We start from the raw sequence: 27,583 nt of genomic DNA, 5'->3' as shown, positions 1-27,583 counted from the left end.
AGCATGGACAATGACTGAGTCATACTTGTACTTGCTTTGGAGTGACCTGAGTGCTTGCGTTATGTGGTGGATCCTGGCACCCGACAGGCAGCTTACAGTGACCTTCTCCTTGTTCAGTCTGGTGAAAGGGACATCAGTGTGCCGGACAATAGAGTCCCCTATAACAAGTGTATTTGGTGTGTTGTTTGGCCTTAAGGGCTGTGACTGTGAGGCACACTGATTTTGTGAGATATGTGATTCGTGGGTATTGTTGAGGGGTGGCTGTTGCTTGGATATCTGCTTAGGAGGTCTTTGCTGTTTAGTTTTACTAGACTTGATCTACCTTTTACAAACCCAAACTGAGTGGGGTCCAGAGTTTGGAGGTTACCTAGGTCTTTGTTTATAAGCTCCAAGATGACACATTCCATGGCCTTGAAGACCAGGCTCATCAGGCTAATGGCGTGGTAGTTTCTGGGGTCAGTGGTGGCACCGCCTTTGTGGAGTGGGATAACCGTCCCTGTGCGCCATTCAGTAGGCATATAGCCTGAGGTGAGTCTATGATTGAACATGGTACTTGGATGGGGTGCCAGTTAGTTCTTTAGTTTGTGCACTACACAGCCTGGGATGTTGTGTGGTCCCATGGATGCTGTGTTCTTGGCTTTGGAGAGTGCGGTCTTTACTTACTCATCCATGATTACAGGGGCTTTGCATTCTTCCAGTATTAAGATGGGCCCTTTGGAGGGTGAGAGAGGGGAAAGTTCGCACTGAACCTATCTGCCAGGATGTTGGCAATATCAGTTGGTTCTGTATATTTAGTGCCATTGTGCTGTAGCTCAGAGCAGATCTGAGTGTTGCCATTGAGATTCTTGACATAGCTGTAGCTAGTCAAGTAGCAGTGGAGATTTTATTTTCATAACTGACTTTGGATGATTTTATGAGGAATCTCAGCTTCATGCTGAGGCTGACTAGGGAGTTCCTCCAATCTTAGGATTTTACTCTTTTTTTTTTGGAACAGCTTCTTCCTTCTGTTGTAGAGTTCATTTATGGCAGGGGATCACCAAATTGGCTTCCTTTTTTTGGAGGCTAGCATCTTGGTTTTTTGGAGGCTAGCATCTTGGTTCGGTTGGGGATGGCACGATCCATGCACTCGTGTATGTGCTTATACAGTACATTTGTGTAAGATTCAGCAGTCATACCTGTATTTTCCATCTGCATGGGTGTCGTGACGTTTGCCACTTCTGTCTTAAGAAGCATGAAGTTGGCTTTGGGGTAGTTTTTGATGGTGGTTTCCTTTATAGGGGGTGGGGATAGGATATGGATGTCTAGGGTGATTAGTTGTGGTCGGATCTGACCAGCAAGGAGTTGACCTCTGGCGTGGAATTAGAAGTTATGTACTTACCATAACGTTCCATCTGAGTAGGTGAATTCATTTGTCTGCAACCTGTGGGTATGGATCCGATATCGGATCCGAACCGGCATGGTTTATCCAGCTATGGATCCGAGCTCCTAGCTCCTCCCCTCACCCATAATGCCCTGCTCTCCCTACATGACCTCAGAGCGAGTTTGCCCTGTATCAAATGCCCTAATCGAAGGGTAACACATTCTATGCAGGAAACTGACAAGGCCAGGGGGATAGGAGGGCGGGATGGTTGCAGACAAATGAATTCACCTACTCAGATGGAACGTTATGGTAAGTACATAACTTCTAAATCTGAAGTAGGAGATTCATTTGTCAGCAACCTGTGGGACAGAGTCCCCAGCTACCTGAATCTTGGGCGGCCGTCATGGAAGGATATTCCGGAGCACAGCGGAGCCAAAGGATGTTCTACCTCTAGACGTGATATCCAGCTTGTAATGAGAAATAAAGGTATGAGATGAAGCCCAAGTGGCTGCTGAACAAATGTCATCCAGAGGAATCCTAGCCTTAAAGGCTGCTGAAGTAGAAACAGACCGGGTTGAATGAGCATGGACTCCCAGAAGCTTGGTAAGCTAATAGAATACACTGGGAAATCCAGCGTGACAAGGAGACTTTGGAAATTGGTTTACCCAGATTGAATTTGGCAAAGGAAATGAACAATTGGTCAGATTGCCTGTGAACAGCTGTCCTGTTAAGATAAAAATGAAGCTGCCTGTGAACATCCAATGAATGCAGCTTGTACTCGCCTTTGTTCTGATATTTAGGAAAGAAAACAGGGAGGTTGATGGACTGATTAATGTTTGCTTCTGAAGCTACCTTAGGAAGAAAAGAGGGATTGATCCTGAGGTACACACGGTCCGGATGGAAGATCAAGTAAGGCGGCTTCATGGACAGGGCTTGAAGTTCCGAAACTCTTTTGGCTGAAGTAATGGCTACTAAAAATGCAGTCTTAAGGGATAAGAATTTTAGATCTACTGTGGCCGCAGGCTCAAAGGGGGGGGAGCGGTCAAGGGCTGAAGAACCAAGGAAAGATCCCATGGTGGAACCGCCTGCTTGACAGGGGGTCTAAGTAGAAAGGTGCCTTTTAGGAAGATTTTACATAATTTGGCAGACATGAGAGGCCGAGAGTCATGACCAACATGATAATGCGAAATGGCAGCTAGCTGAACTTTGACCGTGGAACTACTGGCGCCATCATTAAAAAGAGTGGTAAGGAAGTCTAGAACCAAGGGAAGAGGAACCGTGAAAGGATCTAGACCTTGCCGCTCCGCCCAAATGGAGAATCGCTTCCATTTACTGGAGTAAGTTTTTCTGGTAGAGGGTTTATGCGCCGCTACCAGAATGGCCTTAACGGGAGACGAAATACAGGGAGTCCTGATTAGGAGTGGAACTGGAGCAGCCAAGCAGTCAGCTTCAGGTTGTCCAGGTTCGGAGATGGTAGGTTCGATGGGTGTGATATCAGATCCGGAATGGGATCTAGAATCCAAGGTGGATTCACTGAGTGAGACTTTAGGTAAGGGAACCAGATCTGCCGAGGCCAGAATTGGGCTATGAGGATCATTCTGCACCCCAACCGAGAGGCTTTCTGAAGAACCTGGAGCATCAGAGGCAGAGGGGGGTATGCGTAAAGAAGACCGGGAGGCCAAGCATGCACCAGAGCATCTCTCGGGGAATCCCCTGGAGGAGGGATTAGAGCGAAAAAACTGTCGCACTTGGTGTTTAAGGGAGAAGCAAAGAGATCACAACAAGGAGTTTCCCACCGTGCGAAGATACATTTCGCTACTTGAGCATTGAGAGACCACTCATACGGGGAGAGAATGGTGCGACTGAGCTTGTCTGCAAGGATGTTGGACTGACCCGGAATATGCGTTGCGATGAGAAAGCGGTTGGTGGAGATCGCCCATTCCCACACTCTCATGGCTTCCCGACATAAAGGGTAAGACCTGGTTCCCCCCTGTTTGTTGATGTACCAGACCACCGACATGTTGTCTGACTGAATCGCAATTGTTCCCAGGGGAAGAAAGGCTTGAAGTGCTTGCAACGCCAAGAGCACGGCCCTCATCTCCAGAACATTGATATGCAGGGAGGTCTCTGAGTCGTTCCACGTGCCTTGGACCGTCCGTCCCGCAAAATGCCCCCCCCCACCCGAGACGAGATGTGTCCGTGGTCACTGTGGCAAGAGGGGGAGATGCACAAAAGGGGCGGCCTCCTTGGAGATCCTAGGAATGGAGCCACCACAAGAGAGACTACTTGCAAGCCTTGCTGATTGCAATGGGGTGATGCAGAGGGAGAGAAAGATAAGACCATTGTACTTGAAGCGTCCACTGAAGTACCCGCATGTTCAAGCGGGCGAGTGGGAGAAGAGAAATCGCTGCCGCCATGGACCCTAGTGCCCTCAGGACCAATTCCGCCGGAACTGAGCTGGAGTGGAGGATGGCCCGCACCTGGAGTCGTAGATTCCGAATTCTGTCAGTTGTGAGGAAGGCTCTTAACTTCCTCGTGTCTAACCTGGCACCTATGAATTCTATCAACTGAGTAGGGGCCAGGTTGGACTTTCCCACGTTTATCGTGATGCCTAGCCAGGGAGCTAGATGAAGAAAGGAGTCTCTTGCCAAGGATAGTAGATGCCTTGTTGGGGCGGTGAGAAGCCAGTCGTCCAGGTACGGAAAGACCTGCACCCCCTGAAGCCTCAGGTGGGCCGCAACCACTGCTAATACTTTGGTGAACACCCTGGGGGCTGTGGTGAGACCAAAGGGAAGGACCCTGAACTGGTAGTGACTGGCTCCCAGGCGGAAGCGAAGAAACCTCCTGGACCGTCTGTCCATTAGTATGTGGTAGTACGCATCCTTGAGGTCTATAGAGCACATCCAGTGATTCTCTACCAGAAGGGGGAGGATAGATTGTAAAGTGACCATCTGGAACTTCTCCTTGGGAACTGCCAGGTTTAATAGAGACAGGTCTAAAATGGGTCTTAGGTCCCCCGTCTTTTTTGGCACTAAAAAGAACCTGGAGTAGAACCCTGATCCGATCTGGTCTGGGGGGACGGGCTGGATGGCTCTTTTCCTCAGCAAATAGCCAATTTCTGCTGAAGCGGCCTCCCTCTGATCGGGTGGAACGTCGGGGAGGGATTTTGGTTTTGGGACGTGAAGAAAAGGGATTTTGTATCCTCTGGATATAATACGGAGGACCCAGCGGTCTGATGTTATGGACTCCCATGCTGCTAGGTGCTCCGGCGTCCCCGACTGCCTCCAGAGTGGAGCAGTCAGGCAACCCCTCAGGGTTGCTGCGCGGGTCGCTCAGAGAAAGGTTCTCTGAACCAGAAATTCCTGGGAGCCCCTCTGCCCCTGGGGCGGCGTCCACCCTGTCCTCCTCTGCCACGGAAGGACTGGTTGTCCAGAGCGGGTTGGGATTGCTGCGACTTCCGGAAACACATCTTCTTCTGGCCCTTTTGGTTCCTAGAGTAGGACCTCTGGGGCACAGAGAAGCGGACTCCGGCGGCAGACAGCGTCTTCCTGTCCTTCTCGCTCTGGACCAAGGTGTCGCGAACCGTCTTGCCAAAAAGGGCAGAACCATCAAAGGGGGCGTTCACTAAAGATGCCTTGAAGGGCTCCGTGAAATCGCAATGGCGGAGCCAGGCCTGGCGTCTCGTGACTAGGCCTACTCCTGCAGCTCTAGCGGCTCCCTCAGTAGCATGGGAAAGCAACCGCATAGAGGTATTTGTCACGGACCGAAGAGTGGCCATACGGGTGGAGTGCAAAAGTTTGTCCTCCTCTGACATGGACTCTGGGGGGGATGTAGCGTATTCTTTGATAAGATATCCTAATAACATGTGCCAGATAGTTGAGCGCCCTCACTGAGAAGGTCGCTGAACTAAACATTCGCTTCCCCAAGCGGTCCATCATCCGAGACTCCTTGCTCGGAGGATGGACTGAGGGACTCTCCTGGGCGAGTTCCCTCTTAGTGGCTGCTGCCGTCAACATGGCATCTACCGGGGGTCCCTTACTCCAGTGGTCACGATCAGCAGGGGGGCTAAGAATCCTGTCTGGCCTTTTGGGGATTGGCTCCAAGGTGTCTGGTTCCTTCCACGCCCTGGTGGTAATAAGGTCCACCAGGGGGTCAGCAGGAGGGGACACCCAAGAGGTAGACAGGCCCGTTTCAAATGCCTCCAAGAACACAGACTTGTCCGAGGAAGACTTTGGGGCAGACCACTCACCTCTTATACGAAGCATTTCCATGATGTCTCCAAAGGAGACATCCTCGGGGGGTGATCTTGGGGAGCCTTCCCCTTCCTCCAAGTCCATGTCTTCAGTTAAAGACTCGGGGGAGTCTATGTGCCTCCTTTTACACGTGTGCTTGCGAGGTGCCTCCTCAGGGGGGCTGTCCGAGGAGCCCCCGCAAGCAGTGTCTAGTTCCACAGGAACTGTTTGGGGCATTGAAACGGGCTGTCCCAGTGGCTGGGTGACGGAAGCCTGACCCAGAGCAGATGGAGTGCGGGACGGAGCCGAAGCAAGTGCCGGAGGTCCGGAAGCCCTCAACAGAACCCTCTCCACTACATCAAAAGCCGAGGGGGAGCCGGCCTCGACCAAAGGATCCGACAGTCGGCTCCCCCTCGGATCCGAGGAGTGGATCGGAGCCGGCGCCGAGCCCCTCGGATCCGAGGGACCAGTGTGCTCCGATACGGACGGCGCCAAGGCACACTGAGTCCCTCGGATCCGAAACTCGGCCAAGGCTCGAGAGGTCGGATCCGACACACTCGAGGGCAGGGTCGGATCCGAAGTAGCCAGTACTATCGGAGCCGACCCTCCCCCGGCTCCGAAGCTGCCCAGCTCCGAGCGCTATGAACCCGGGTAGCGGGTCGGAGAAGGAGCTATGGGCTTGAAAAAAGGGGTCGAGACCCCCCCGGGGGGGGGGAGGCAGGAGCATTCCCATCTGCATCTGGGCCTGGATGAACCTTCGCATCATCCGGTCCAGATCGGCGTCGGAGAGACTATAGGTCGACCTCGAAGAGGCTACCGAGATAGGCCTTGAGTACCGCCTCGATAGCCTCGAAGGAGGTCGGGTCTCCTCCTCCTCAGGTCCCGGTGAAAAGGTTGGGGACCGGAGCTGAGGAGGAGGAGAACCAGTAGCTAGAGAGGCCGGAGGAGAAGCCCGCTTAGCCGGCGGGGCCAAGACGGAGGTCTCGGCCCGCCGCTTGTGGTGCTTCTCTCTCCGGTCCTTCTTCCTAGCTTCCCTCTCCTCCGAACCCGTAGAGGGAGTTTGAATCCCGGGAGGAGGAGCGGGAGCAGGTAGGGCAGGTACAGCAGGAGTGGTAACTACCAACGGGGCGGAGGCCGAAGCTGAGTCCGGGGGTAATTGTCCCGCCAAGACCAGCTTCGACCTCCGCTCCTTCAATGCCCTGGGGTTGAACCCTGCACAGATTGAACATCCAGAAGTGAGGTGTTCAACCCCAAGGCATCGAATGCGCCGAGTGTGGCCATCCGCAGGGGACAGCTTATGGCCACACTCGGAGCATTTCGAAAATATCGCCTTTGGGGCCTCAGACATTTTTTTTTTTTTTTAAACAAAAAGAAAACTAACAAGTTAACAACCCAGTCACACCAAAGGCCCCAAAGAAACCACGTGCACACAAGCTACGCTACCAGTGAGGGGAGGGAATTACAAAAAAAAAAATAAGTAATTTAACTAAAAATTAGTTCAAAGTGGTGAGAAACCTAAAACTTTCACACAAAAAACTATTTATTTGACAAAAATACCCTTAGTAAAATACTAAAATAGCACTTAGCTGAAGGATCTCAAAGATCAAGCTGTCACCATGAACGCGGCAAACTAGATCTGAGGTCATGTAGGGAGAGCAGGGCATTATGGGTGAGGGGAGGAGCTAGGAGCTCGGATCCATAGCTGGATAAACCATGCCGGTTCGGATCCGATATCGGATCCATACCCATAGGTTGCTGACAAATGAATCTCCTACTTTAGATCACCGGTTACCCATACTGGTAATGACCAGGTCCAGGATATTGCTGCCGCTGGTGGGGGTGTGGGCAAGCTGATCCAAGGCACTGGAAGTTATGAATTCCAGAAAACGTTGAGCAAATGAGTTGGTACATGAGTAGTTTTCCCAGTTGATGGTGGGGTAGTTGAAATCACCCATAATTAAGGTATTGGGTTGTACCTTAATATTTTCTGGTATCTTAAGAAATGAAGAGTGGGAATCCTAGGGCATGGTGGGGGATCTGTAACATGCTGCAAGCTGGATTGCAGTCTTGCCCAGTGTTAGTTCCACTTGGATACTTTCGGATGCATTATGTTGAGCAACTAGCCTGGAGGTGTGGATATCCTCAATGAATATGGACATGCCTCCTCCTTTAGTGTTTCGGTCCAGGTCAGGTGACCAAAAGGTGTGGTATGAATTATATCCTGGTAATGCAGGGGTGCTCTCTGGAGCCTTGAGCCAGGTTTCTGTCACTGCACAGATGTTGTCATTCTCCATTTTAAGGAGTGCCTCAAGTGAGTGCATTTTGAGGTTTAGACTTCTAGCATTGAGTAGCATTACCTTCAGAGTTTGCTTGCTTGTACCTGTTACGGTGGTGAATTTAGCATTTGAACCTTGCGTAAAAAAGGCACTGTAGGGGTGGCAAGAGCCTTAGCCGGTATCTGGAATCCCAGGGCGACAGGTGCAGGCCATCTCTGGCAAAGCATTTTGGCCTGTCGACCATGTCGTCCCAGGCAGATAGATACTGGATCCCCTTAAAATGACACCAAAAGCTTAGCCAATTGTTGAAGTCAGTCATGTTGTCTTTGTATTGTGGTATCATTCTGGGCGATGGCAGGATGCTACTCAGGGCTAGGGTCATACCTGCCTGGGCTACAAGATCTGGGAGCTCCTCCATGTCTCTCTTCATGTAGTCCAGGGACGTATGTCTCAGGTCATTCACATCAACATGGACAATGACAGAATCGTATTTGTACTTGTTCAGTGACCTGAGTGAGTGCGTTATGTGGTGGATCCTGGCACTCAACAGGGAGCTAGCAGTAACTTTCTCCTTGTTTAGCCTGGTGAGTGGGACATCAGTGTGCTTGACTATAGAGTCTCCTATGACTAGTGTGTTGGGCACATTGTTTTGCCTTATGGACTGAGGTTGAGTGCCACACTGATTTTGTGGGCTGTGTGTCATTTGGGTAGTGTTGGGGGGTGGTGGTTGTCTGCGTTTCAGCTTGGGAGGTCTCTGTTGCTTGGGCAGATTTTTATTGAGAGCCTCTGTGAATGTGGGTGTGTGCTTTGTGTTCTATGTGTGGGTTTTGGTAGTGTGCGTTTTGAAGGACTATGTGTTAAGTGTGGTGTGATGCAGGTATTAACCTTCCCCTCTTGACTGTCTAGTCCAGTCTTAGCTGGAGAGAGTTTGGCTTCCAGTTTGGCTATATAAGTGCATCTCTCACAAGTTGTAGTGTTGGGTGGTAGGAGGAGAGGATTGTCAGTGTACATGAGGCAATTGCTACATTGCTCCAAGATGCCCAGATTCTTCAGGTGGGCAGGAGAAAAGACCAGGAGCTGACCCATGGACATGCCTGGATAGGTGCTTATTAATTTAAGTACTAAGAACTGTTTTCCTCTTGACAGTGAGGAAGGTCGAGTGCTGTAGTAAATTGTAGTTTATTTAGTGCTTACAACGAGTTCTGAGCAAGGGCTTTACTGGAAAGACTCACTCAGATTCTGCTACAATTTGCTGTGAGGGAAAGGTTAGTTTTCTTTTTATTTGTTGTGTTTTGTCTTACTTTATTGCCTTTTTATATTTGCTATACCGTGATTTGTTTTCTTTACAGTGTGTTTTACTTGTATTCTGCTTTTAACTGCATACTAAAACTTGAAAAGAGACCACAGCTCTGTCTCTTGTGAGTCAGACAGAAATTAGAAGAGGTCAATTAAGGAGTCACACATAAGTTACAACAGGTCAGCTACCAGTTTTTAAAAAAAAATACAGGGTTTGTGTGTACACATATCCTTACACGCACTCACGGAGCCATGACTTTTTGTTGAAAGACAATTTAGTTAAAGGTCAATTGTTTGAACATCAGTTTAGTCAAATGTGGCATAATTGTGTACAGTTCTTTTACCAAGTTGTAGAAATATTTAGAAATCTATGAATTTTGTTTTACTTGGTGATTGTTGTTGCCTATTTATAATCAGTATTGCTGTGATTTATTTTGTTCACTGGAAGCAATTCCCTGGTCATGGTCTCTCCACAATTCAATCACAGTTAAATTAAGTATGCATTTGTAAATATAAGTTGCAGGGGATTTGGCATGCATAGGAGCTTGCCACCTGTAAAATATTGTTTTTTTTTTATTCATTTTTTTTTTCCAATTTTGTGGTTTCAGTGTTTTGGAGTCTATGTTGTGAATATCGACCAAGTGGTTTGTTGAAGTAATGCCATAGAATTATACATAATTCCTTTTTTTTATATGTAAACACACACGTACATTACAGCTACAGAGCAGCACTGCTGCATTTAAGGACGAGTTATCATTTGCATTCTAAGACCAACAGTTTTACTTTATCCATTTCTGAGCCATTTGTCCATGTTGCATGAAAACTGATATATGGTGTAAAGATGGCTGTGGCAAAAATCATACCAGAGACTTGTTTGCCTGTATGACCAGTCATCCTTGAAGTTGAGAGAGCTTGTGGTTACAAGAGTTACTTTTGCACAATATTTCAAAATACGTTTAGTAATATATTGCTAAAAAATATTCATTTTTTTATGAAGATTGTCAACTCTGAATGGAAAAAGGTACTTAGAAAAATGCAGGTACTTTTATAGTTTGTGCCTTGACAAGTACTGCTGCTGATTCATTTGTCAGTTTTGCATAATTTATTTACTTCTTTGTGCATTGTAAACAAGCGTGTGTGTGTGTGTGTGTGTGTGTGTGTGTGTGTGTGTGTGTGTGTGTGTGTGTGTGTGTGTGTGTGTGTTTTATCTGGAGCATGGAGGTGATGTGATACCTTTTATTGGACCAACGTACATTTTGTAATGCAGCTTATTCCAGCTTTCATGCTACGGGCTCCTTGCTGGGAAATAATGATTTACTGATGTCGAACACAGTGCTTTAATATGCAGCTCTGTATAGGAAGGGAGGAATGTAATAATTTACTTACCATTTCCAAAAACAGTTATTAAAATATATCGATGTGAAATGGAAGTATCGATGCACAGCAAAACAATAGCTAGGGGAGGGCAAATGAAACGGCTTCCCTGGATGCAAGCTGTTAGGAGTGTGATCAGCACTGCAGAAGAGGTGCTCATCAGTATCTGCAAGTCTGTGGTGTAAGCCCTTTTATTGGATGTCTGGGCATGAGTGCAGTATCAGTAGCCATTTAAGTAGTCACAATTAAGATTGTGCCTATTTAAATTATTTGTTTAGAGTATGTTGTTCTGAGGTGTTGTAAGAACTACTATGGCTTTTTTGCTACAGTTTCTGGAAAATGTATTATGTATAGACATAATAAAATAGCTGTGTGTTAGGTGTGTCTGCAAGTATATTTTTGGTCGTCAGGTCTGGTTGAGAGTAGTTGCCACTTAGGGGACTGCAGGACTGCCAAGGCAGCAGTTGATCTAGCTACATCACTAGTGCACAGCGTGAATGCTCAGACATGACTCAGGCCTCTCAGAGGGAAGGAATTGTTTTTTTATATTTGTGTCTTCCTCAAAGCATAGATGGCACAGTTTATGGCCTGCCTGAAAAATGTAAATGTCATTCCTGAATGTTTCACTTCATACTGTTTCCTTGAGAGAAAACTACAAACGCCAGTTCAAGTAATCTAATGAGACTCGTAAAAGGAAAATAAATCACAGCAAACAATGATGTTCCTAAAAGATTTGTTACAACCAGAGCAAGAAAACAAAATGTCATAGTTTTTTAGTCTACCATAGCATGAAATCTATGTGATGCAGTTGTTTTAGATAAATTTTAAGAAATGGTTATCTCAGTGTGGTGTCGTTGAAATAGCAAGGCCTGCTAAGGGAATAAGATATTAGTTTATAGCATATGATGTCTCTAAACTAAACTATACATGTTTGAAGTAGACAGCCAGACTTATCATCAACCTCCTTTTTCCTCATTTTATACATGAGGTCAAGGTGTTATGTCAGCTATCGCCATATCTGTCGATTCAATGGCACTCTCCTACCTCCTTCGATTCTTGCCTATCACAGGTCTTCTGTCACGCAGTCCAGCCATCTCTTTGCTGGATGCCCTTGTTTCCTCTTTCCTTCTTCCTGACTTTCCCATATCTTTTTCACCAGATAGTCTTCTGCTTTCCTGCATTTGTACCCTCACTACCAAAATCTGTTCTTTCTGAATTTTCTCTGCAGTTGGAGCTACTTGGGTCTCTGCCCTGATGTCATCATTTCTTTGTCTTTCCCACAGTGCACATCCTACCACCCATCTCAGGCACTTCATCTCCAGCTTCCTCAACTGTTCTGGCTTCACTACCCAAGTTTCTGTACCATACAATAGTACTGGTCGAAAAACTGTTATGTACATCTTACTTTCCAACTTCTTTGGCATTCTTCTTTCACATACCACCCCTGACACACTGTGCCAGTTGGCTGCAGCCCCTCTAATTCTATCCTTGTCCTCATTCCGACTTTCCTTCTCCACAACCACCCATTTTAGATACTTGAAGCTGTTCACCTTTAACTGTTTTCCGTTCTGTCTCAGTTTCCATATTCTTCTGATTTCCCCCATTTGCTGCCATAACAACTGTCATATTTGTAGTCAGTTTCATGCAGTGTGCCTTTGGTTTTGTATTACCTTTCCCTATCATTTTCTGAAGTTCTTGTTAAGACTATGCTTGCAGTTCTACATTGTCTGCATACAGTGACTTTGTTGATCTGTTCCCCCCTATCTGGTTGTTAATGTAGTCCATCACCAGTATGTATCACAGTGAGCTGAGAGCTGAGGCCTGATGCACACCCACTGCCACTAGGAACCCGTCTGTGAGTCCGAACACTGTTCGTATTTGTGTCATTTGGTCCTTGTACATACCTCATAGCCATGTTTCCAGGACTGTGCAAACAACTTTTCTTGGGACCTTGTCATATGCTTTCTCCAAGTGTAGAAGTGCCAGATGGACTCTTTTTTTTTCATGTGTAGCTTCTTCTCAACTGTCTGACTTACAAACATTAGGTAAGTTGTGTTACACCCTGATCTGCATCCAAACTGCTCATCTCCCATCGTACTTTGTACTGCTGTTTGTATTTGTTTATCAGTCACCCTCTTCAGTACTTTCATGCAGTGTAACAGGACTGTTATACCTCTGTACTGCCCACAGTTGTGAATGTCTCTTTTGCTCTTGTACACTGACACTAGAATTCCTGGTGTCCTTACATTTCACTGTTGCAGTATTCATTACAATAGTGTTCCATTATTCATTAACTAAGGATCCCCTGCCAAGGTAGCCTGATGTCCAGCCAGTATACCAAAGCCTAAGTTTGCTTTATATATGCCTTATGTCACACGTATGCTCCCTGCGTAAAGTGTAGGGCACAAAGGTGACATTGTGGTGGACCATTCTCAGAACTTCTTTGCCACCAGTCCGAACACCATCTTTTGGTCATCTGTCTGAACACATGCTTCATTTGCTGGTTCACCAGTTCGGTTCAGATAATTGTCCCATTGGGGTTTTTGCTCTTATGAATTTTCATTTTATGTGTTGCTTGTGGGGTTCATGTCATCCAGAAAGGGTAAATGCCAGTGTGGGAGACAGATTCCCCATACAAATCATCACAATCAGTGCATTATTTTGTCTTGGCGCTTCCCAGTACCATACATCCAGTTCTATTTGTCAGACTTTAATTCCAAAGACTCCCCTAGTTGGCTTTCTTTTCTGGCCTTGTACTTGTAACACCAGTGTCTTAAGGTTTTAGTGAAAGACACCATGGAAGGAACTTCCCGGTCTGAGGGTCAGATGTCCATGAAGAAAAAGGCCAAGAAGTCTAGGTCCAATTCTTCCACTGTCCCACCTCTGCCAGATATCTCTCCCTAGACTTGTGAACGCCAGACCATGACCTGACTCAGCCATTGGATTCCTCTGCCATGACCCGTTTAGCGGCTGACATGGATTCAACCTCTCACATGGGCCCTGAAGGCCTTGCAGACATCTGCTTCAAATGTTCAAGGGGAACCATAGCTGATTGCTTCCGAAGGGTCTAGGAGTGCTCCTCAGATTCTGGTTAGAGAGGAAGTTCCATCTGCAATTATTGAGTGCCATCCAAGGTCTGAGCCTTCTACTTTTTATAAGGTAGACATCCCTTTAAAAAAAGGAACAAAAAACAAGCATGTTTCTCTGGCTACTAAGGTCCAGTAGCAGAATTTCACTCAGGGGTTGTTTAATGTCCTTATGGCTTTGAAACTTCCTCAGGTAGTTTTTGTGCCGTTTCTCGGCCGGGGTGCTTTCTGTGCAGAGTCTGCATGTCCTCCTTGTGGGCGCGTGGGTTTCCTCCGGGTGCTCCAGTTTCCTCCCACATCCCAAAAACATGCTGTAGGTGGATTGGACACTCCAAATTGGCCTTAGGTGTAAGTGTGTGTGTGTGCTTCTGTGGAAGGTTGGGCGCCGGGCTGGCAACTCGACACTGTAAAACACCACTGCCAATCATGAGCAGACAATTGATCTACTGTAGCGACTCCTAACTGGGAAAAGCTGAAAGAAGAAGAAGACCTAGCCAATAACAAAAGTCCCAAAAGGGCTTCAACCCATCTGGTTTTGAAATATTTGTTTGAGGTACTTAAGAGATGATTTATCATATGGTTCTATCAACGTGTGGCTTTCAGCCATCTCAGCTTGCCTGCCTATGGATCTCCCTCTTTTGCCTCTTTTTATGGTCAAACAGTTTATGAAAGAGTGTTGCACATGGGAACCCCTCCAAACCAGATTCCTCATCCCTGGGATCTCAACTTTGTTCTTGAAAAATTGACATTACCTCCTTTTAAACCTGCTTGTCAGGCTGATTTATATTTCATTACTTGGAAGACTGTTTTGCTTACTGCTCTGACATCTGCAAGATGATTCTCTGAGTTGCAAGCTGTCATGGTAGGTCAACCCTATCTGATTTTTCACAAGGGCAGGGTTGTGTTACAAACTAATCCATCATTCCTTCCTAAAGTTGTTTCTGACTTTACTTTGAATCAAGCTTTCACTCTTCCAATATTCAAAAACAAGGGAGAAAAGATTCTACATACCTTGGATGTGCACAGGCAGCTCAGGTACTTCCTTGATAGAACAAGGCCCTTTACAAGTACTGAACAGCTTTTTGCCTCCTATATAGGAGCTAAGAAAGGTCAACCTGTCTCTAAATAAATTGTTATACAATGGTTATCTTTTGCTACCACCATGGTAGATCTCTTCCAGGCAAGGTTAAGGCTAGCTCAACTAGGGTGTTACACTCTTTGATGGCATATTGGAAAGGGGTGGACCCTAGAATCATTCTAGAGGCAGCATCCTGTTCCTCTGTTCATACCGTCACAAAGCAGTACAAACTGAATTCCTTTTGAAGATCCGGAACAGGCTTTGCTAGAACCATTCTTCAAGGGCTCTTGGTTCCTTTTCTTTACACCACCCAGGTATGTTAAGCTAGTTTTGAAAATCTACCTAAAATGCTACTGAAGCATTGAGGCTGAGAGAAGGATGACCACAGTACGGCTGAGCAAATCCTACTTAACCTGTAAAGGTAAATGCTCAAATTCTTCACCACATCTGTGGTGGCACCCATGTAACACCCCACAGACTGTGTAAAGCTGAAGTTGGTTTCAACCTGTTTGAGTTGGTTGTTGTTGGATTTGTTTTTATATGGTACTGTGATTGGCTGCATATATACTCTTGCTAGCAATTCTGGATTAAAGTCCTTTCCAGTCCTTCTTTGTGAAAGAGAAAAAATCTGAACACTCACTTCCTGTGATAGCTAAAGGCTTCTCTCTCAAAATATGTTCAGCCAATCAACTGTCATAGGAAGAGAGAAAGAGGGGTGTCAGTGCTTTTGAAAGTTGGCCTGTACAGGATTACCTTGGCAGATAACCCCAAATGCCAATGAGGCAGTGAGGATTTCGAACATCAACTGATACAGGTAGCAGGACTTATGCAGGTGCACTTTCTATGTCATGTTCCATTTCCTAGGGGGTACTGATGGTCTTAGACTCTATCTACATTGAAATAAAAGCCTCATGTAGTGAACTGGGAAGGTGATATGTGAACCACAAAGGGTATCACTCCATCTACAAGGTTGTCTGTAAAGCACAGGGTATCAACTACAATGTATGTGCAGGCCATCCAGGCAGTTTTTGCAACTCCCACATGTGTTACATATGTGACCTGTATCAGTGGCGGCCACGGTGGTGCAATGGTTAGCATTGCCACCTCACAGCAAGAGGTTCTCTGGTTTGATTCTCGGCCGGGGTGCTTTCTGTGCAGAGTCTGCACGTCCTCCTTGTGGGCACGTGGGTTTCCTCCGGGTGCTCTGGTTTCCTCCCACATCCCAAAGACATGCTGAAGGTGGATTGGACACTCTAAATTGGCCCTAGGGGTGTGTGTGTGTGTGTGTGTGTGTGTGTGTGTGTGTGTGTGTGTGTGTGTGTGTGTGTGTGTGTGTGTGTGTGTGTGTGTGTGTGCCTTCTGTGGAAGATTGGGCGCTGGGCTGGCAGCTTGACACTGTAAAACTCCACTGCCATTCATGAGCGGACAGGTGATCCACTGTGGTGACCCCTAACCGGGAAAAAGTCGAAAAAAGAAGATGTGACCTTTATCGTTGGTTTGCAAGGAGTGACTTCCCACAGGGTAGATGCAGACATCTCTGGTCTGGGGGGCCACCACATTTCCATGATCTATAGTGTCACCATCAGCCCTTTCACTTTCAGATGGCTGTGTTTCTTGGATATCCGCAGGCATAGAGACTGTGTCCATAATCTTGAGTAGGGGATGCTTGGGTCACACTCTCTGTGTTGCAGGGTGCACACTGCAACCCTGACTACGACATCTCATCCTAACCATCCTATCAAAGGCTACAGATACTCCAGTGTCAGATGGGGCCAGTTCCACAGTGATGCTGCCGGATTAAGAATAATCTCTGAATACAACAAAGCAAATGATAACAGTGTAGGTAGGACCCGGCATCAACAACAAATACAGCCGATTTCTTTACAGCTATAAAAATATGAACCTGTGTACCATAAATGAGACATGTTTTATGAACTATACTGTGTGTTAATCAGAAGTTGCAGATATTGATACTGTGTTGTAGGATTGTATACCTCAGGTATCTACAGTTAAAACTTTATGGGAGCTGTCCAGCTCTGCCTCAGCATTCAGCATCACACTGTGGGTCTCTGTGAAGATGGCAGTGTCTTTCACCAAGGCCAGGAACTCTTCCATCTCTGTTAAGAGGTGGCTTGATTGACAGCCCACCACCAGTTTCCCCTCCATTCCCAGGCTAATGCTTCTGCAGCAAGGATGGTATCAGTGATCTTGATCATGCCATAGCTGTGGTCATGTTCACCCACTGCATTTGTATTGGTGACAGTTTTAGCCCAAACACAGTCATGGAAAGGTTGGCCGGTGGGACGGGCAGCTAAGAGCTATAAACCATGAAGACAGATGGCCTGTTGTACCACATATTTTCCACATCTGTAAATTTCAGTTTGTGGGTGGATTTGGATGAGCCAGCATGTCCCACACTTTTCTTAGAGCTTGTTTTTTTCAGGCATGGAAAGCAGAGGCATTATTAGCCTTCTGCTTGTATTGTCCTAAAAAAATCTGTACAATAATACTATATTACTAGACCACATATCATGGTCAGTATGTACTTGACAGTGACATGTGTACCCACAATCTTTAAGTAAAGATCACACATCATTATGTGTACTGAGCACATATTCCCCACAAAACAATTACAGAATTGGAAACAACACTTGACCATTACAATACCAATTTTATTAAGGTTGTGTCTAATTACATATGAGCAAAGCATACAACAGTAAAATAGTAATGAACATTACCCAGAAAATGAGCCCAGGAGGGAGTCTCCCATATGTCTTAACCATTAACTCTACTACATGCAGTACACTTGCAATGCATCTCATAAGATAGTTTGGGCTGGCACTTAAAATTAGTGAAAAAATTGCATGCCTCACAGGTATTAAGCTAGAAGAACAGTCAAAGCAAGCATTCTCCAGCTGAATGGAATTTTAAGAATTAGTACTTGGTAGCATTCTTCATCTGAATGGAATTTTGTAAGTAGTACTTACTTTATATAAGCAAATATCAGACTCTTGAAGGAAATCTTCCAACAAAAGCAGCTCACTAGATTCAAATACCTTTCATGGTTGTTTTCTTCTGTAGTTTAATGATGTGCTTCTCATTGCCCTAGTGTGGTATAAATTCACCCATCTGAGCCTATTTATTATGATAATTAGGCTTCATTTCATTATTGTTTCTGACTTGCTCAATTTGTGTGACAAGCAAATCAGATAAACATTGGGAAGATTACTACACGATGCTGCACACATTGCGGAGCACTTGCTGGCAGCTCCATGTACCAGTGGGAAGATAGTTATGTTAGGTGGGAAAGAATTGTTATCCCAATATTAACCATCTGAATATGGAAATTCTGTTAATCAGATATTCTCGGCAGCAAACGGAGGAATAGACAACTGCCACATTTCATGCTTTAAAGTGCTATTGGAAACATAGTAGTGCAGTATCCTTATTTTGTTATTTGGCCATCCATCAAGCAAATGAGTTGCCACCTGGCACCCTTCGTTGCATAATGGCTGGGACATGTGAGAACTGTTTTGGGCACCAGTTCTCTGCCATTTTTCGTGAGATTTGTGAATGACACAATTATGGTTGAAGAAGATAGGTTCATAGATTAGGTTCATAGATTAGTACTAGGCTAAGTCCTGTTGTGGGCCATTTTAAGCCTAGCCAATTACCCCATGTCAGAATCAAACCCTGTACCTTGTGTTTGTAAGGCAGACACCTTAACCATTATGCCAACATCCTACCCCCCTGAGGGGTAGTTCTTCTTTTAGAACACAGAGGTGGTGTGAAGGAGTCCAAAATATTTTGGACATAAGTATTACAGGCAGATACTTTTGCAGGAGGATATAATTGGTCACAGTATAAGGCTGATGCAAGGAATAGTTTGGCTAAGGCTGTCATATGTGCTACTGACATCCCATGCATGGAGGAACAGAACCATCTCCACTTCAGGGACATGAATCAATCCAAGCCTGACCTCCTTGGTTAATGTGCAAGTTAAGTAAGGCCACAGTCACCACTTTATTACTGTGAGTATACCATCTTTTAGATAAATATATAGCCAGACAATTTCTTATAATGCTGTGTTTTTGTCTCTAGCTCCTATAGAGATCAAAAGTAATAGGGAGATGCACAACAACTGACTAGAGTGCTTAACGAAGTGCCGGGGTGAGCATGTAGGCTGTTGTAATAAATGTCTCTGTTGGTATTTTAACAGCTGTATTCATTAAAAACAATTTAGTTCTATGACTGTGCAATGTTAGGAGTGCACTTCTGCATGTCTCCTCCTGTATGTATAGGCAAGTGAATAATTGTATTAAGTCTGTGCTCTGAGATTGTTAGGATAGCTGTTGGTTGTTGGTTAAAGTCTCACCCACCCCCCCCCAAGAAAAAGGTTCAGTTCTCATGTAAAGATATCTTGTCATCCCACTAATGTTTATGCACCACTACATGTTCCTTATATGTAATATCCATAAGTTCTGGTGTGTGCTGAGCATTTCAAAATGTACAACAGAAGTAACTGTCCCTTGTCTATCAACTATGATGGACATATTTATCAAAAAGTGCATCACATATAGGTACACTTCTATTATTTTCAGAACTCAGTTTCAGAACTCAAATTGTAGTACTGAACACAAGCACAAATGTGGGGTCTTGATAAATGTCTCCTGCCATTAATATTCTGTTATGTCACCTGTGTGTGGGGAGGGCTTTTGGCATAGCTCCCTCAATATGCTATATTCAGACAAACTTGACGACATACCTATTTTCAGCTCTACTCCTAAAAGATTATTAAGCTTAATTGTATTAGTATCAATATAGTTAAAACACAAGGAAAATTGCATTATTATTTCTCTTCCCCACCCTCTTTGTAGCTATCCTATTTCTTTCTTACTTTTATTTAGTTTATTTGTTTTGTTTCTCTCCCTTTTTGTTACAGTTATGTGCAGCAACTCAGCAACCTACACCTAACCCACAGGCAAGGCCTGTTGTCCCCTGTAGGTGGCAGCAATAGTGCCACCACCATCGGCACCCAACATATCTGTGTCCCAGCCTGCCACAGTTGCCTCCACACCTTTTGCCCTACCTTCGCTACATAAATCATATAGCCCTGCTCAGGAGAGGGTGGTACTTTAGCGCACTCTGTTAGCAGTACAAGTAGAGGTGACACTTCTGTAATCTGTCAGGAGTTGCCAGAGCTTGTGATGGAAATAATAAACAGGATTTTGAATGCCTGCATCAGCCACAAGGAGACCATGCTCCATTGACTTGTTGAATTGCTTACATGCCCAGCACTGACTCCACCTTGTGAAGCAGGACCCAGAGGTCACTGATCCCAGGGTGATGTGTAATCTTCCACTGGGTGTTAATTGTCAGAGACTGCATCTCTATACATCTAGTTGTATCCCCTAACCCAGTGTTCCCCTACCTTTCATGTCCATGTCCACCACCTTTTATGTTATACAATCCTACACTCATCATCTTCTGTGCATTTGCCTGATGTTTTCTTCACTACTGTATTCTGTCCTCCCTCATTGTGTTACCCACACTCTATCAGTCATGTGTCTTTCACTGCTAACTACCCTTCCCTTCTTACCAGCCTCTTACTTCCCTGACTTCCTTCCCCAACTTATTATTCCTTAATAAAAATATAAAAGGATGCTTGCCTCACAAAAAGTACTCCCACCCCTACCTCTCAGCTTGTCAGATATTTGACTAACATACACAGTTGGTTCCAATTGTTCTTCACAAAAAGTGTAATTTTCTGACAGATCATTGAAGTCATTCAAACATTACAGCTGTTGTTGAAATTCTTCATGTTTATTGAGCTAAGAAGTTGATAGGTATACTTGTATCCCACATCCATCCTGCTTATTCCTTATTTGTTCACCTTGTTTTTTACCCTCTATTTGCTTCCCTTTTTCAGCTGTCATATACTCCCATTTTCAACCTTTAATCTGGTCAAAAAATAGATAAACACAACACATACATACCCACAAAGGGTGTATAATAAAATCATCTTTCTGTGGTCATGAATTTTGTGATGAGTCATAAAGAGCCACAGTGATGTACATGTATAACAAATGAGACATATCACTTCTCATCCTATGGCAAAAATGAAGCCCAGTCCATGTCACATGCTTGCAGATATTGCCATTGGTTGTGCAAGTGAGCGAAGTGTTGCTGAAGTGTCAGTATGCAAACATGCAATTAAGTAAAGGCAATGTCCTTAGTCTTAACTGCTGCAGTGGCTCACTTTACTCATGAAGTGATTTGTACTGTGCCAGTGTAGTGGGATGGTTTAAATCTCATGATGATTGTGTGTTTATAATGTTTGGTTTGCAGTCTTCAGCTGTGTTACATTCCCCTGATATGTGTATATTATGACATCTTTTACATTGTCTGCTTCTGTGGCACCCCTTGATAATGCACTGATATAGAGAATAATACCCCTGAGAAGGCCATGAGTTCATATCCCTTGAGCCCTATATTTCTTTTCTTGCTGCCAGTCAGCAAATGTGTTACTGTCCCCTGATACATATGCTTTATAGCTTATTGTACAGTGACTGCTTCTTTGTATCCCCTTGTTAGGCAACTGAACAGAGATAATCCAGAGGGCTTGAGCGAAGTCTGGTATCCCACCGGTAACCCAGATGGTGACAGGACTAACAAGAAACAAGTATAAAGGATTAGTCCAGATAAAATCACTTTAGCTGGCAGATCTAGGAGAATCTCTCGCTCACTCTGTCTGATACCCTCCCTGTGGGAGGAATAAAGGCACCTCGTTGAAGTTTCCAGTAGTTTATTCAGTTAAGTAGGTAGATGGATGAGTGTTCTTGATAATGGGCTAAACCAAACACTGAGGAATAAGTTATTCACAGACAGAGGAGGGACCCAAATACCACACAGTCCTGCCCTCTCCAGTAGTGAAGGCTAATTCCATCACAATGACCACCTTGAAAGCCCAACATTAGTTCTGTCTATAGTCTGGGAATATACATGTAGGGAGATGGTTCTCTTGAGTTTGTTGCAGCTTACAAAATGATTACAAAAGACCAGTGGATTCTTGGTTGCTCACAGTTCTTGTCTTTCTCCAAGAAAGGACAACACTTGGAGATCAATCTTCTCCAGCAGAGCTCTTTGGAGAAGTCCAGATGGTATTTCACAAAACATCCAAAGAGGTTGTTCAGACAAAGGCTTCATACTCTTTTCCTCCCTCTACCTAGTGCCAGAAGAGATTGGAGATTTCATCCCATTTGGATTTTAGTGACTTATGCAACTTTATCTAGCAATCTGTGTTCTAGGTGATATGACCATGGTGGGTCATGCCTCTACTTTCACAAGGCACCTGGGTAGTGTAACTTGATGATGAAGCTGAGCAAGGTAGCTGGCAGTTTACATGTCCATTCCGTGTTTAATTACATAATTCAGAGAATAAAAAACAAAAATCTCATCCTCATCACCCCCTATTAGCTGTTAGTGGTGTGATTTTAGATAGCCAGGTATTTTTGGTTGTTCTTTCAAAATCATTTTGATTTTTTGTTTTTTTATACAATTTTTTTTGTTTCCCATTTAGTCTTGTTATTTAAGGAACCATCCCCACCCTGGCAGCCCCATTTCCCTTCCAAAATGTCTGAATTTCCACTTTTCTCTTTGGCAACAAAGAGTCTCATGTAAATGGGTTCTGAAGATCATTCATCAAGGCTACATCTGACAGTGGGCGGAAATCTTTCCTTTCCAGGAGTAATTCCTCATCCACAAGGCCAGGCTCATTTATTTCCACTTGTCCTTTATCACATCATATCCCAGGGTGTGATAGAACCAGTTCCTTTTTCCCAGGTGGGAAAGGTTTTTATTTAAAGATGTTTTTAGTCCCAATGAAAGAAATTGCTAGAGAACCATTCCTGGATCTTTCTTTCTTAGACCTGTTTGTGATAGTGCCCAAATTCAAAATGATTTTGCTTCACAACCTGTCACGTGTTCTTTCTCATTCAAGTTTCCTGGTAACATTAGATTTAAAAGATACCTTTCACATCCCTATTCAGCCAGAAGTCGTTTCCTTAAGGTTTTGTGTGTTTTAATCACATTATCAGTTCTCTTCCTTAGCCTTTGGGCTATCCACCACACCAAGACTTCCACCACACCAAGACTGCTCATAGTAGGCTACAGGATATGTACATTTTTCCTTATTTAAATGAATTGCTTATCTTTGCGAGTCTTTTTCAAAGTGTCTGGAATATCCCACTTAGGTGAGAAATGTCTTGCACAATCTTGGATTTCAAGCGAACATTCAAAACTCTTTTTTGACTTCTCCTCAAAGGATTGTGCTCCTGGGGTGTCAGCTAGACACCTCAGTTCAAAGAGCCGTTCTTACACAGGGAAAACAAAAATATCACTATCTAGATCTGTTTCTAAGGTTTTACACTCAGATTTTGGTTACTGTAAGGGAATACCTCAGGATTTTGGATCTCATGGCATCTGTGATTCTCATGATACCCCTGGCAAAACACCACATGTCAAGGATACACCGGTATCTTGTCTCTTTGATCCCAGCACCAACATCCTTTGTCTTTTCAAATCCCAGTGCTGGGGTTTATCAGAAGAGAAAATACTTTGTGGCAATATCAGATCTCCTTAAATCTGTATCTGAACTTCTCCCTCTCCATTTCAAAGCAGTCAGTGACCACAGATACATCGAAAATTTCTTGGGGAGCAGTTTCAGGAGGGATAAAAGTGCAAGGTATGTGGGACACCATGGAAAGAAACATGCAGATAAAAATAAAAAGAGTTGCATGCCCTGATCGAGGCACTTAACTCTCTGAATCATCCTTGGTCCCTGGGACCACTTCAAGTTGTTACACCACAGCCATGATACATCAACAAGCAAGTTTTGCCCCCCCCCTCCTGCAGACTAGCCATGCTAGCTTGAGCTATAGCTTTACAGCACAATCTCGCTCTACATTTATCTTGCATTCCATCAGAACAAAATTGTTTAGCAGGCGAGCTGAGCAGGACAAGGGCAGACCTTCACAGATGCAGACTAGATCAGGGAGTCTTCCAAGATTTGATCCATCCTTGGTGAATTCCTCAAGTAGACCTCCTCACTGAACAATCAGCTGGAAATTTTCTACTCCAGGACTCTATACAAGAAGGCCTTGAAGACTGATGCCTTTCTTTTCCTTGGACAGGAGTATTCTTGTATGGTTTTACATCCCTCCCACTGATGTCCAGGGTGCTTCTGAAGATTTTAAAGGAATCCCGCAAGATCATTGTGGTGACTCCTTTCTGGTCTAGGCAGCAGTGGTTCTCCCTTCTTTTGGAAATGGACAGGGACAATTGCCACAAACTTCCTTACAGACAGGATCTACTCACACAAGAACAGGGGTGTTTGACACACCCCAATCCCAAACAAATTTAACTGACTGCCTGGATGATATAGACTTAATACCATTTAAGCACTTGTTGACTGAGGATGTATAGCAGGTACTAATGGAGGCAAAAAAGCCTGCTACTACAAAATCATGGATTAGCGATTAGCAAATGGAAAAGTTTTTCTAGCAGGTACAGCAGATGCAAGTATAGGGCTGCAGTATAGGTGAGCATGGGTTCTAATATAACCTCCTATAACAAACACCCACTCAAGGCTAGTATTTATTTGGTTTTGCAATATTTGTGCAAGTTACTTTCCTATGGCCCATCTTACTCCTTCATCAAGGTTTATTTGTCAACCATTTCATTATTCCAGCCTATATATCCCCCTCTTTCAATGCATTCCCATGTTGGAATGTTTTTGAAATAGTTTTGCATAAGAGACCTCCAAGAAAAATGGTGGCTTGTCTTTGGATCTTAATTTTGTGTTAGAGGTGCTAATAGCTCCATTTGAACCAGCTCATCTGGTTGACTTGAAGTTCTTACTATTGTTACCATAGAAGACAGTTTTGCTGATTGCTTTGACCTCTGTAACAAGAGTATCTTAGTTGCAAGCTCTTAGAGTGGGTCAGCCTTCTGTCATTTTCCACAAAGACAGGGATTCCGTGATCATTAATCCCTAATCATTGTAGCCAAACTATCCATCTCCCTTTAGTTCTTTAAACCCCAAAATGAGGGAGAAGGAATGCTTCATACCTTGATTGTCCGCAGACAATGCATGTACTTTCTCGGCCAAACAAAATATTTCAGAGCTTCCAATTAGTTTTTCATTTCTTCTTGAAGGTAAGAAGAGAAGGGACAATTTGTGTCAAACCAGATTATTTCAAAGAGTAGTCTCAAGCTATTAACTTTTGTTATTCCAACTGCAATAAAACTATTCTACATAAGGTCAAGGCACATTCTACCAAGGCCTTGCTTTTTGTCTATAGCTTTTTTTTGGAAAGGGTTAGACTTTAGAAGTATTATAGAAGCAGCAACTTGGTCCTCAGTGCATATATTTACAAAACATTGCAAGCTGAATTTCTTCTCCAAGTTTAAGTCAGGCTTTGCTAGGACCATTCTCCAGGAGTTCCTGGATACTTTTCCTTCCACTTCTTGGTTGTTCTAAGCTATGATGATCTTCCCATATAGCTTAGAGTACTGCAGCAGTGATCACTATGAACAGCATAGTAGATGTGTAAGTAAACGTACCATTTCTTAAAGAACCAATATGGAATCCTTTAGTAAGGTGTCCTAGGTCCAGTCTTAATGTGTCAGTTAATCTGGAATGGGAAGGTTTTTTGCAGCTCAGTTTATCATGCTCCTCCCTTTTTATCGGGACTGTCACCTCTTTTCAGCAGCTGCCATTGAAGTTCTTCATTAACTAGATGGATATGTAATTATGTACCCTTATACACTCTAGGGTTTTTTTGCTGTTTGTCTTCATTTAAGGAATGCAGTTAGCAGTGTTTGGGCAAAGTCGTTCCTACAGAAGCTGAGGCAGTCTGCCTTAACATATTCTGTGATGCTTCGGTGTATGCCAGGAAGTGCAGAAGTTATGCCGGTATAGGAACTTCAGAGAACAATAGTTGTATACAGGATTGAAGTATATCACAGTTATAGCTCTACTGAAGTAAAAACATATTTTGCAGCCTGTATTTACCTGATTTTACTTGCTACTATGCAAAACATTGTTTATATTGCTTTGATAATATACCACATGTAATTGTGCCTTTTAAGGGATCTGCATTTACAAGGTGCAACGTAATGATTTCTCAGGAGTTTTAGTAAAGTATTGTTCTGTTCACATGCACTTTGTCTTGTAAATGCTTTATTTAGCAATGGTTAGTGAAGAATTTGTGTCCTATTTTTTGAAATGATTAACGATTTTAACTTATCCTTGTAGCAGTCTTTCAAGTATCCTGTGAATTTCTGAAATATGTGGTCTTTTCAGCTTTGTTATACCATTTCACCCTTCCCTTTTCTGCTTACAGATGAAGTGTTTAAGACATTCAGCTTGCCAACTTCCTTAATCCAACTTATCCTCCATTTTCAACATCAAAGGAAATGAAATTCAATAAATTGTCACCACCACCATCTTCACTATGCTTTCCATATTTTAGCCTTTAGTAACTGTGTTTTCATGGCAAGCAATTTATAACTTTTTCATCACCTTTGTAGAGCCCCACCTTTTGGATTTAAAGTAAAAATATTCCTACTTGTGACTTTTTCTTGTTCTAGCATGCAATTATTTTGATGTTAGATTGTGCCAGGAAATTAACTTTAGAACAGACCAGTCAGTGCAATGCTTGGATTTCTGAGTGTAGCAACACAACCAGAATTTGGTGACAGATATGATTTATCAGAGGGCTAGATGACTGGAAAGATTAGGGACAGTTGTCATTTAGTGGAAGTGAAATTTTTTTTACTTGTACAGGTAGCAAAGGCATTTGTTTATTGCTGCTGCTGCTGTCATGGGGTAGGTATAATGATTCTGACGCAGTTCTGAGCAGGGAGAGGGTTGATGATCCGACCAATGCCTCATCACTTTGATTGCAGCCAGGAGGCTGGAAAAATCCTAGCTAGAGAAAACACAGAATCCTTCTCGTTATGTTGATGTAATTTGGTAGTGTGATTGAGTGTCGTAGTAGTGTGCGTGTGCATGTGTGTGGACATTATTGTCATGTGTTTGGGGCGTCAGTATATTTACAGTGGAAAGAAGGATGAGAATTGCATTTTTGTTTATCTAAATACTTAATTGCAAGAACTGGAATAGTTCAGGTATTGTGGTGTCTTATTTAAACATAGTGCTAATAGCTTGTTAATTTTTTTTTCAGAACCTGTGGCTCCTGGGATAGGTAAAACACAGAGGTAGAGACATCCCTGTTTGCTGATTATTTTTGGTACCTTCAAAAGATCATTTTACCTCATACCCAGAAAGAACACCACACAGTTGTGCACTGCAACAGTTTGTCTGAAATTTCTATTTAGTAAAATGAATTTTTGTAAACATACTATTTTATTAAAGTTATGGAATGCATTACCTAATTAACTATCAAGCCTACTATGACACTGACCTTAGTATTTAACGTTTCAAAAAGAAAACCATAAGAAGTTGAGAATTTGTTTTATGTACCAGGATTTGAAAACCCAGAGTACAATGTCACATTTTTATTTCCTCAGAACTTGTTTCAAAATATATAAAATATAATTAAAAAGAATTAGCGCTAATCTTGTCTTCCCTTCCACATTCTATGAAAAAGCAATAATTTTCTTCTGTCTTTGACTAAATTTTTACTGCAAACAAATTGGTATTCATATTATAAAAATATATTGTTTATCAGTATGTTTAAATGTGATTATGTTAATAAGATACTTTTCTCTTAGCCTATATTTTTTTTTTTTTTTAGTAATTTCTGAAGTAGCTTGCCTAAAGGTTTAAGCAGAGAGATAAACTTTGGACAATATTT

At 43.8% G+C, this 27,583-nt stretch overlaps 1 protein-coding gene across 2 annotated transcripts in view; it reads left to right on the top strand.

The window, feature by feature from the left end:
- TNIP1 (TNFAIP3 interacting protein 1) overlaps window positions 1–27,344 on the top strand; it is a 739,301-nt gene extending 711,957 nt beyond the window's left edge. For both annotated transcript variants that reach the window (XM_044069404.1, XM_044069403.1), the window contains exon 17: window positions 26,951–27,344. In XM_044069404.1, coding sequence (XP_043925339.1) covers window positions 26,951–26,988 — 38 coding nt within the window. In that variant the 3' untranslated portion in view covers window positions 26,989–27,344. The remainder of the gene's footprint in view (window positions 1–26,950) is intronic.
- Window positions 27,345–27,583: the final 239 nt, after the last annotated feature.

This window comes from Protopterus annectens, chromosome 4.part0 (assembly GCF_019279795.1).
Source record: "Protopterus annectens isolate FY-2018-M chromosome 4.part0, PAN1.0, whole genome shotgun sequence".
NCBI classification, from domain to species: Eukaryota; Metazoa; Chordata; order Ceratodontiformes; family Protopteridae; genus Protopterus; species Protopterus annectens.
Note: the sequence above shows the minus strand (reverse complement) of the source record. Positions and strands in the feature narration are given on the sequence as shown.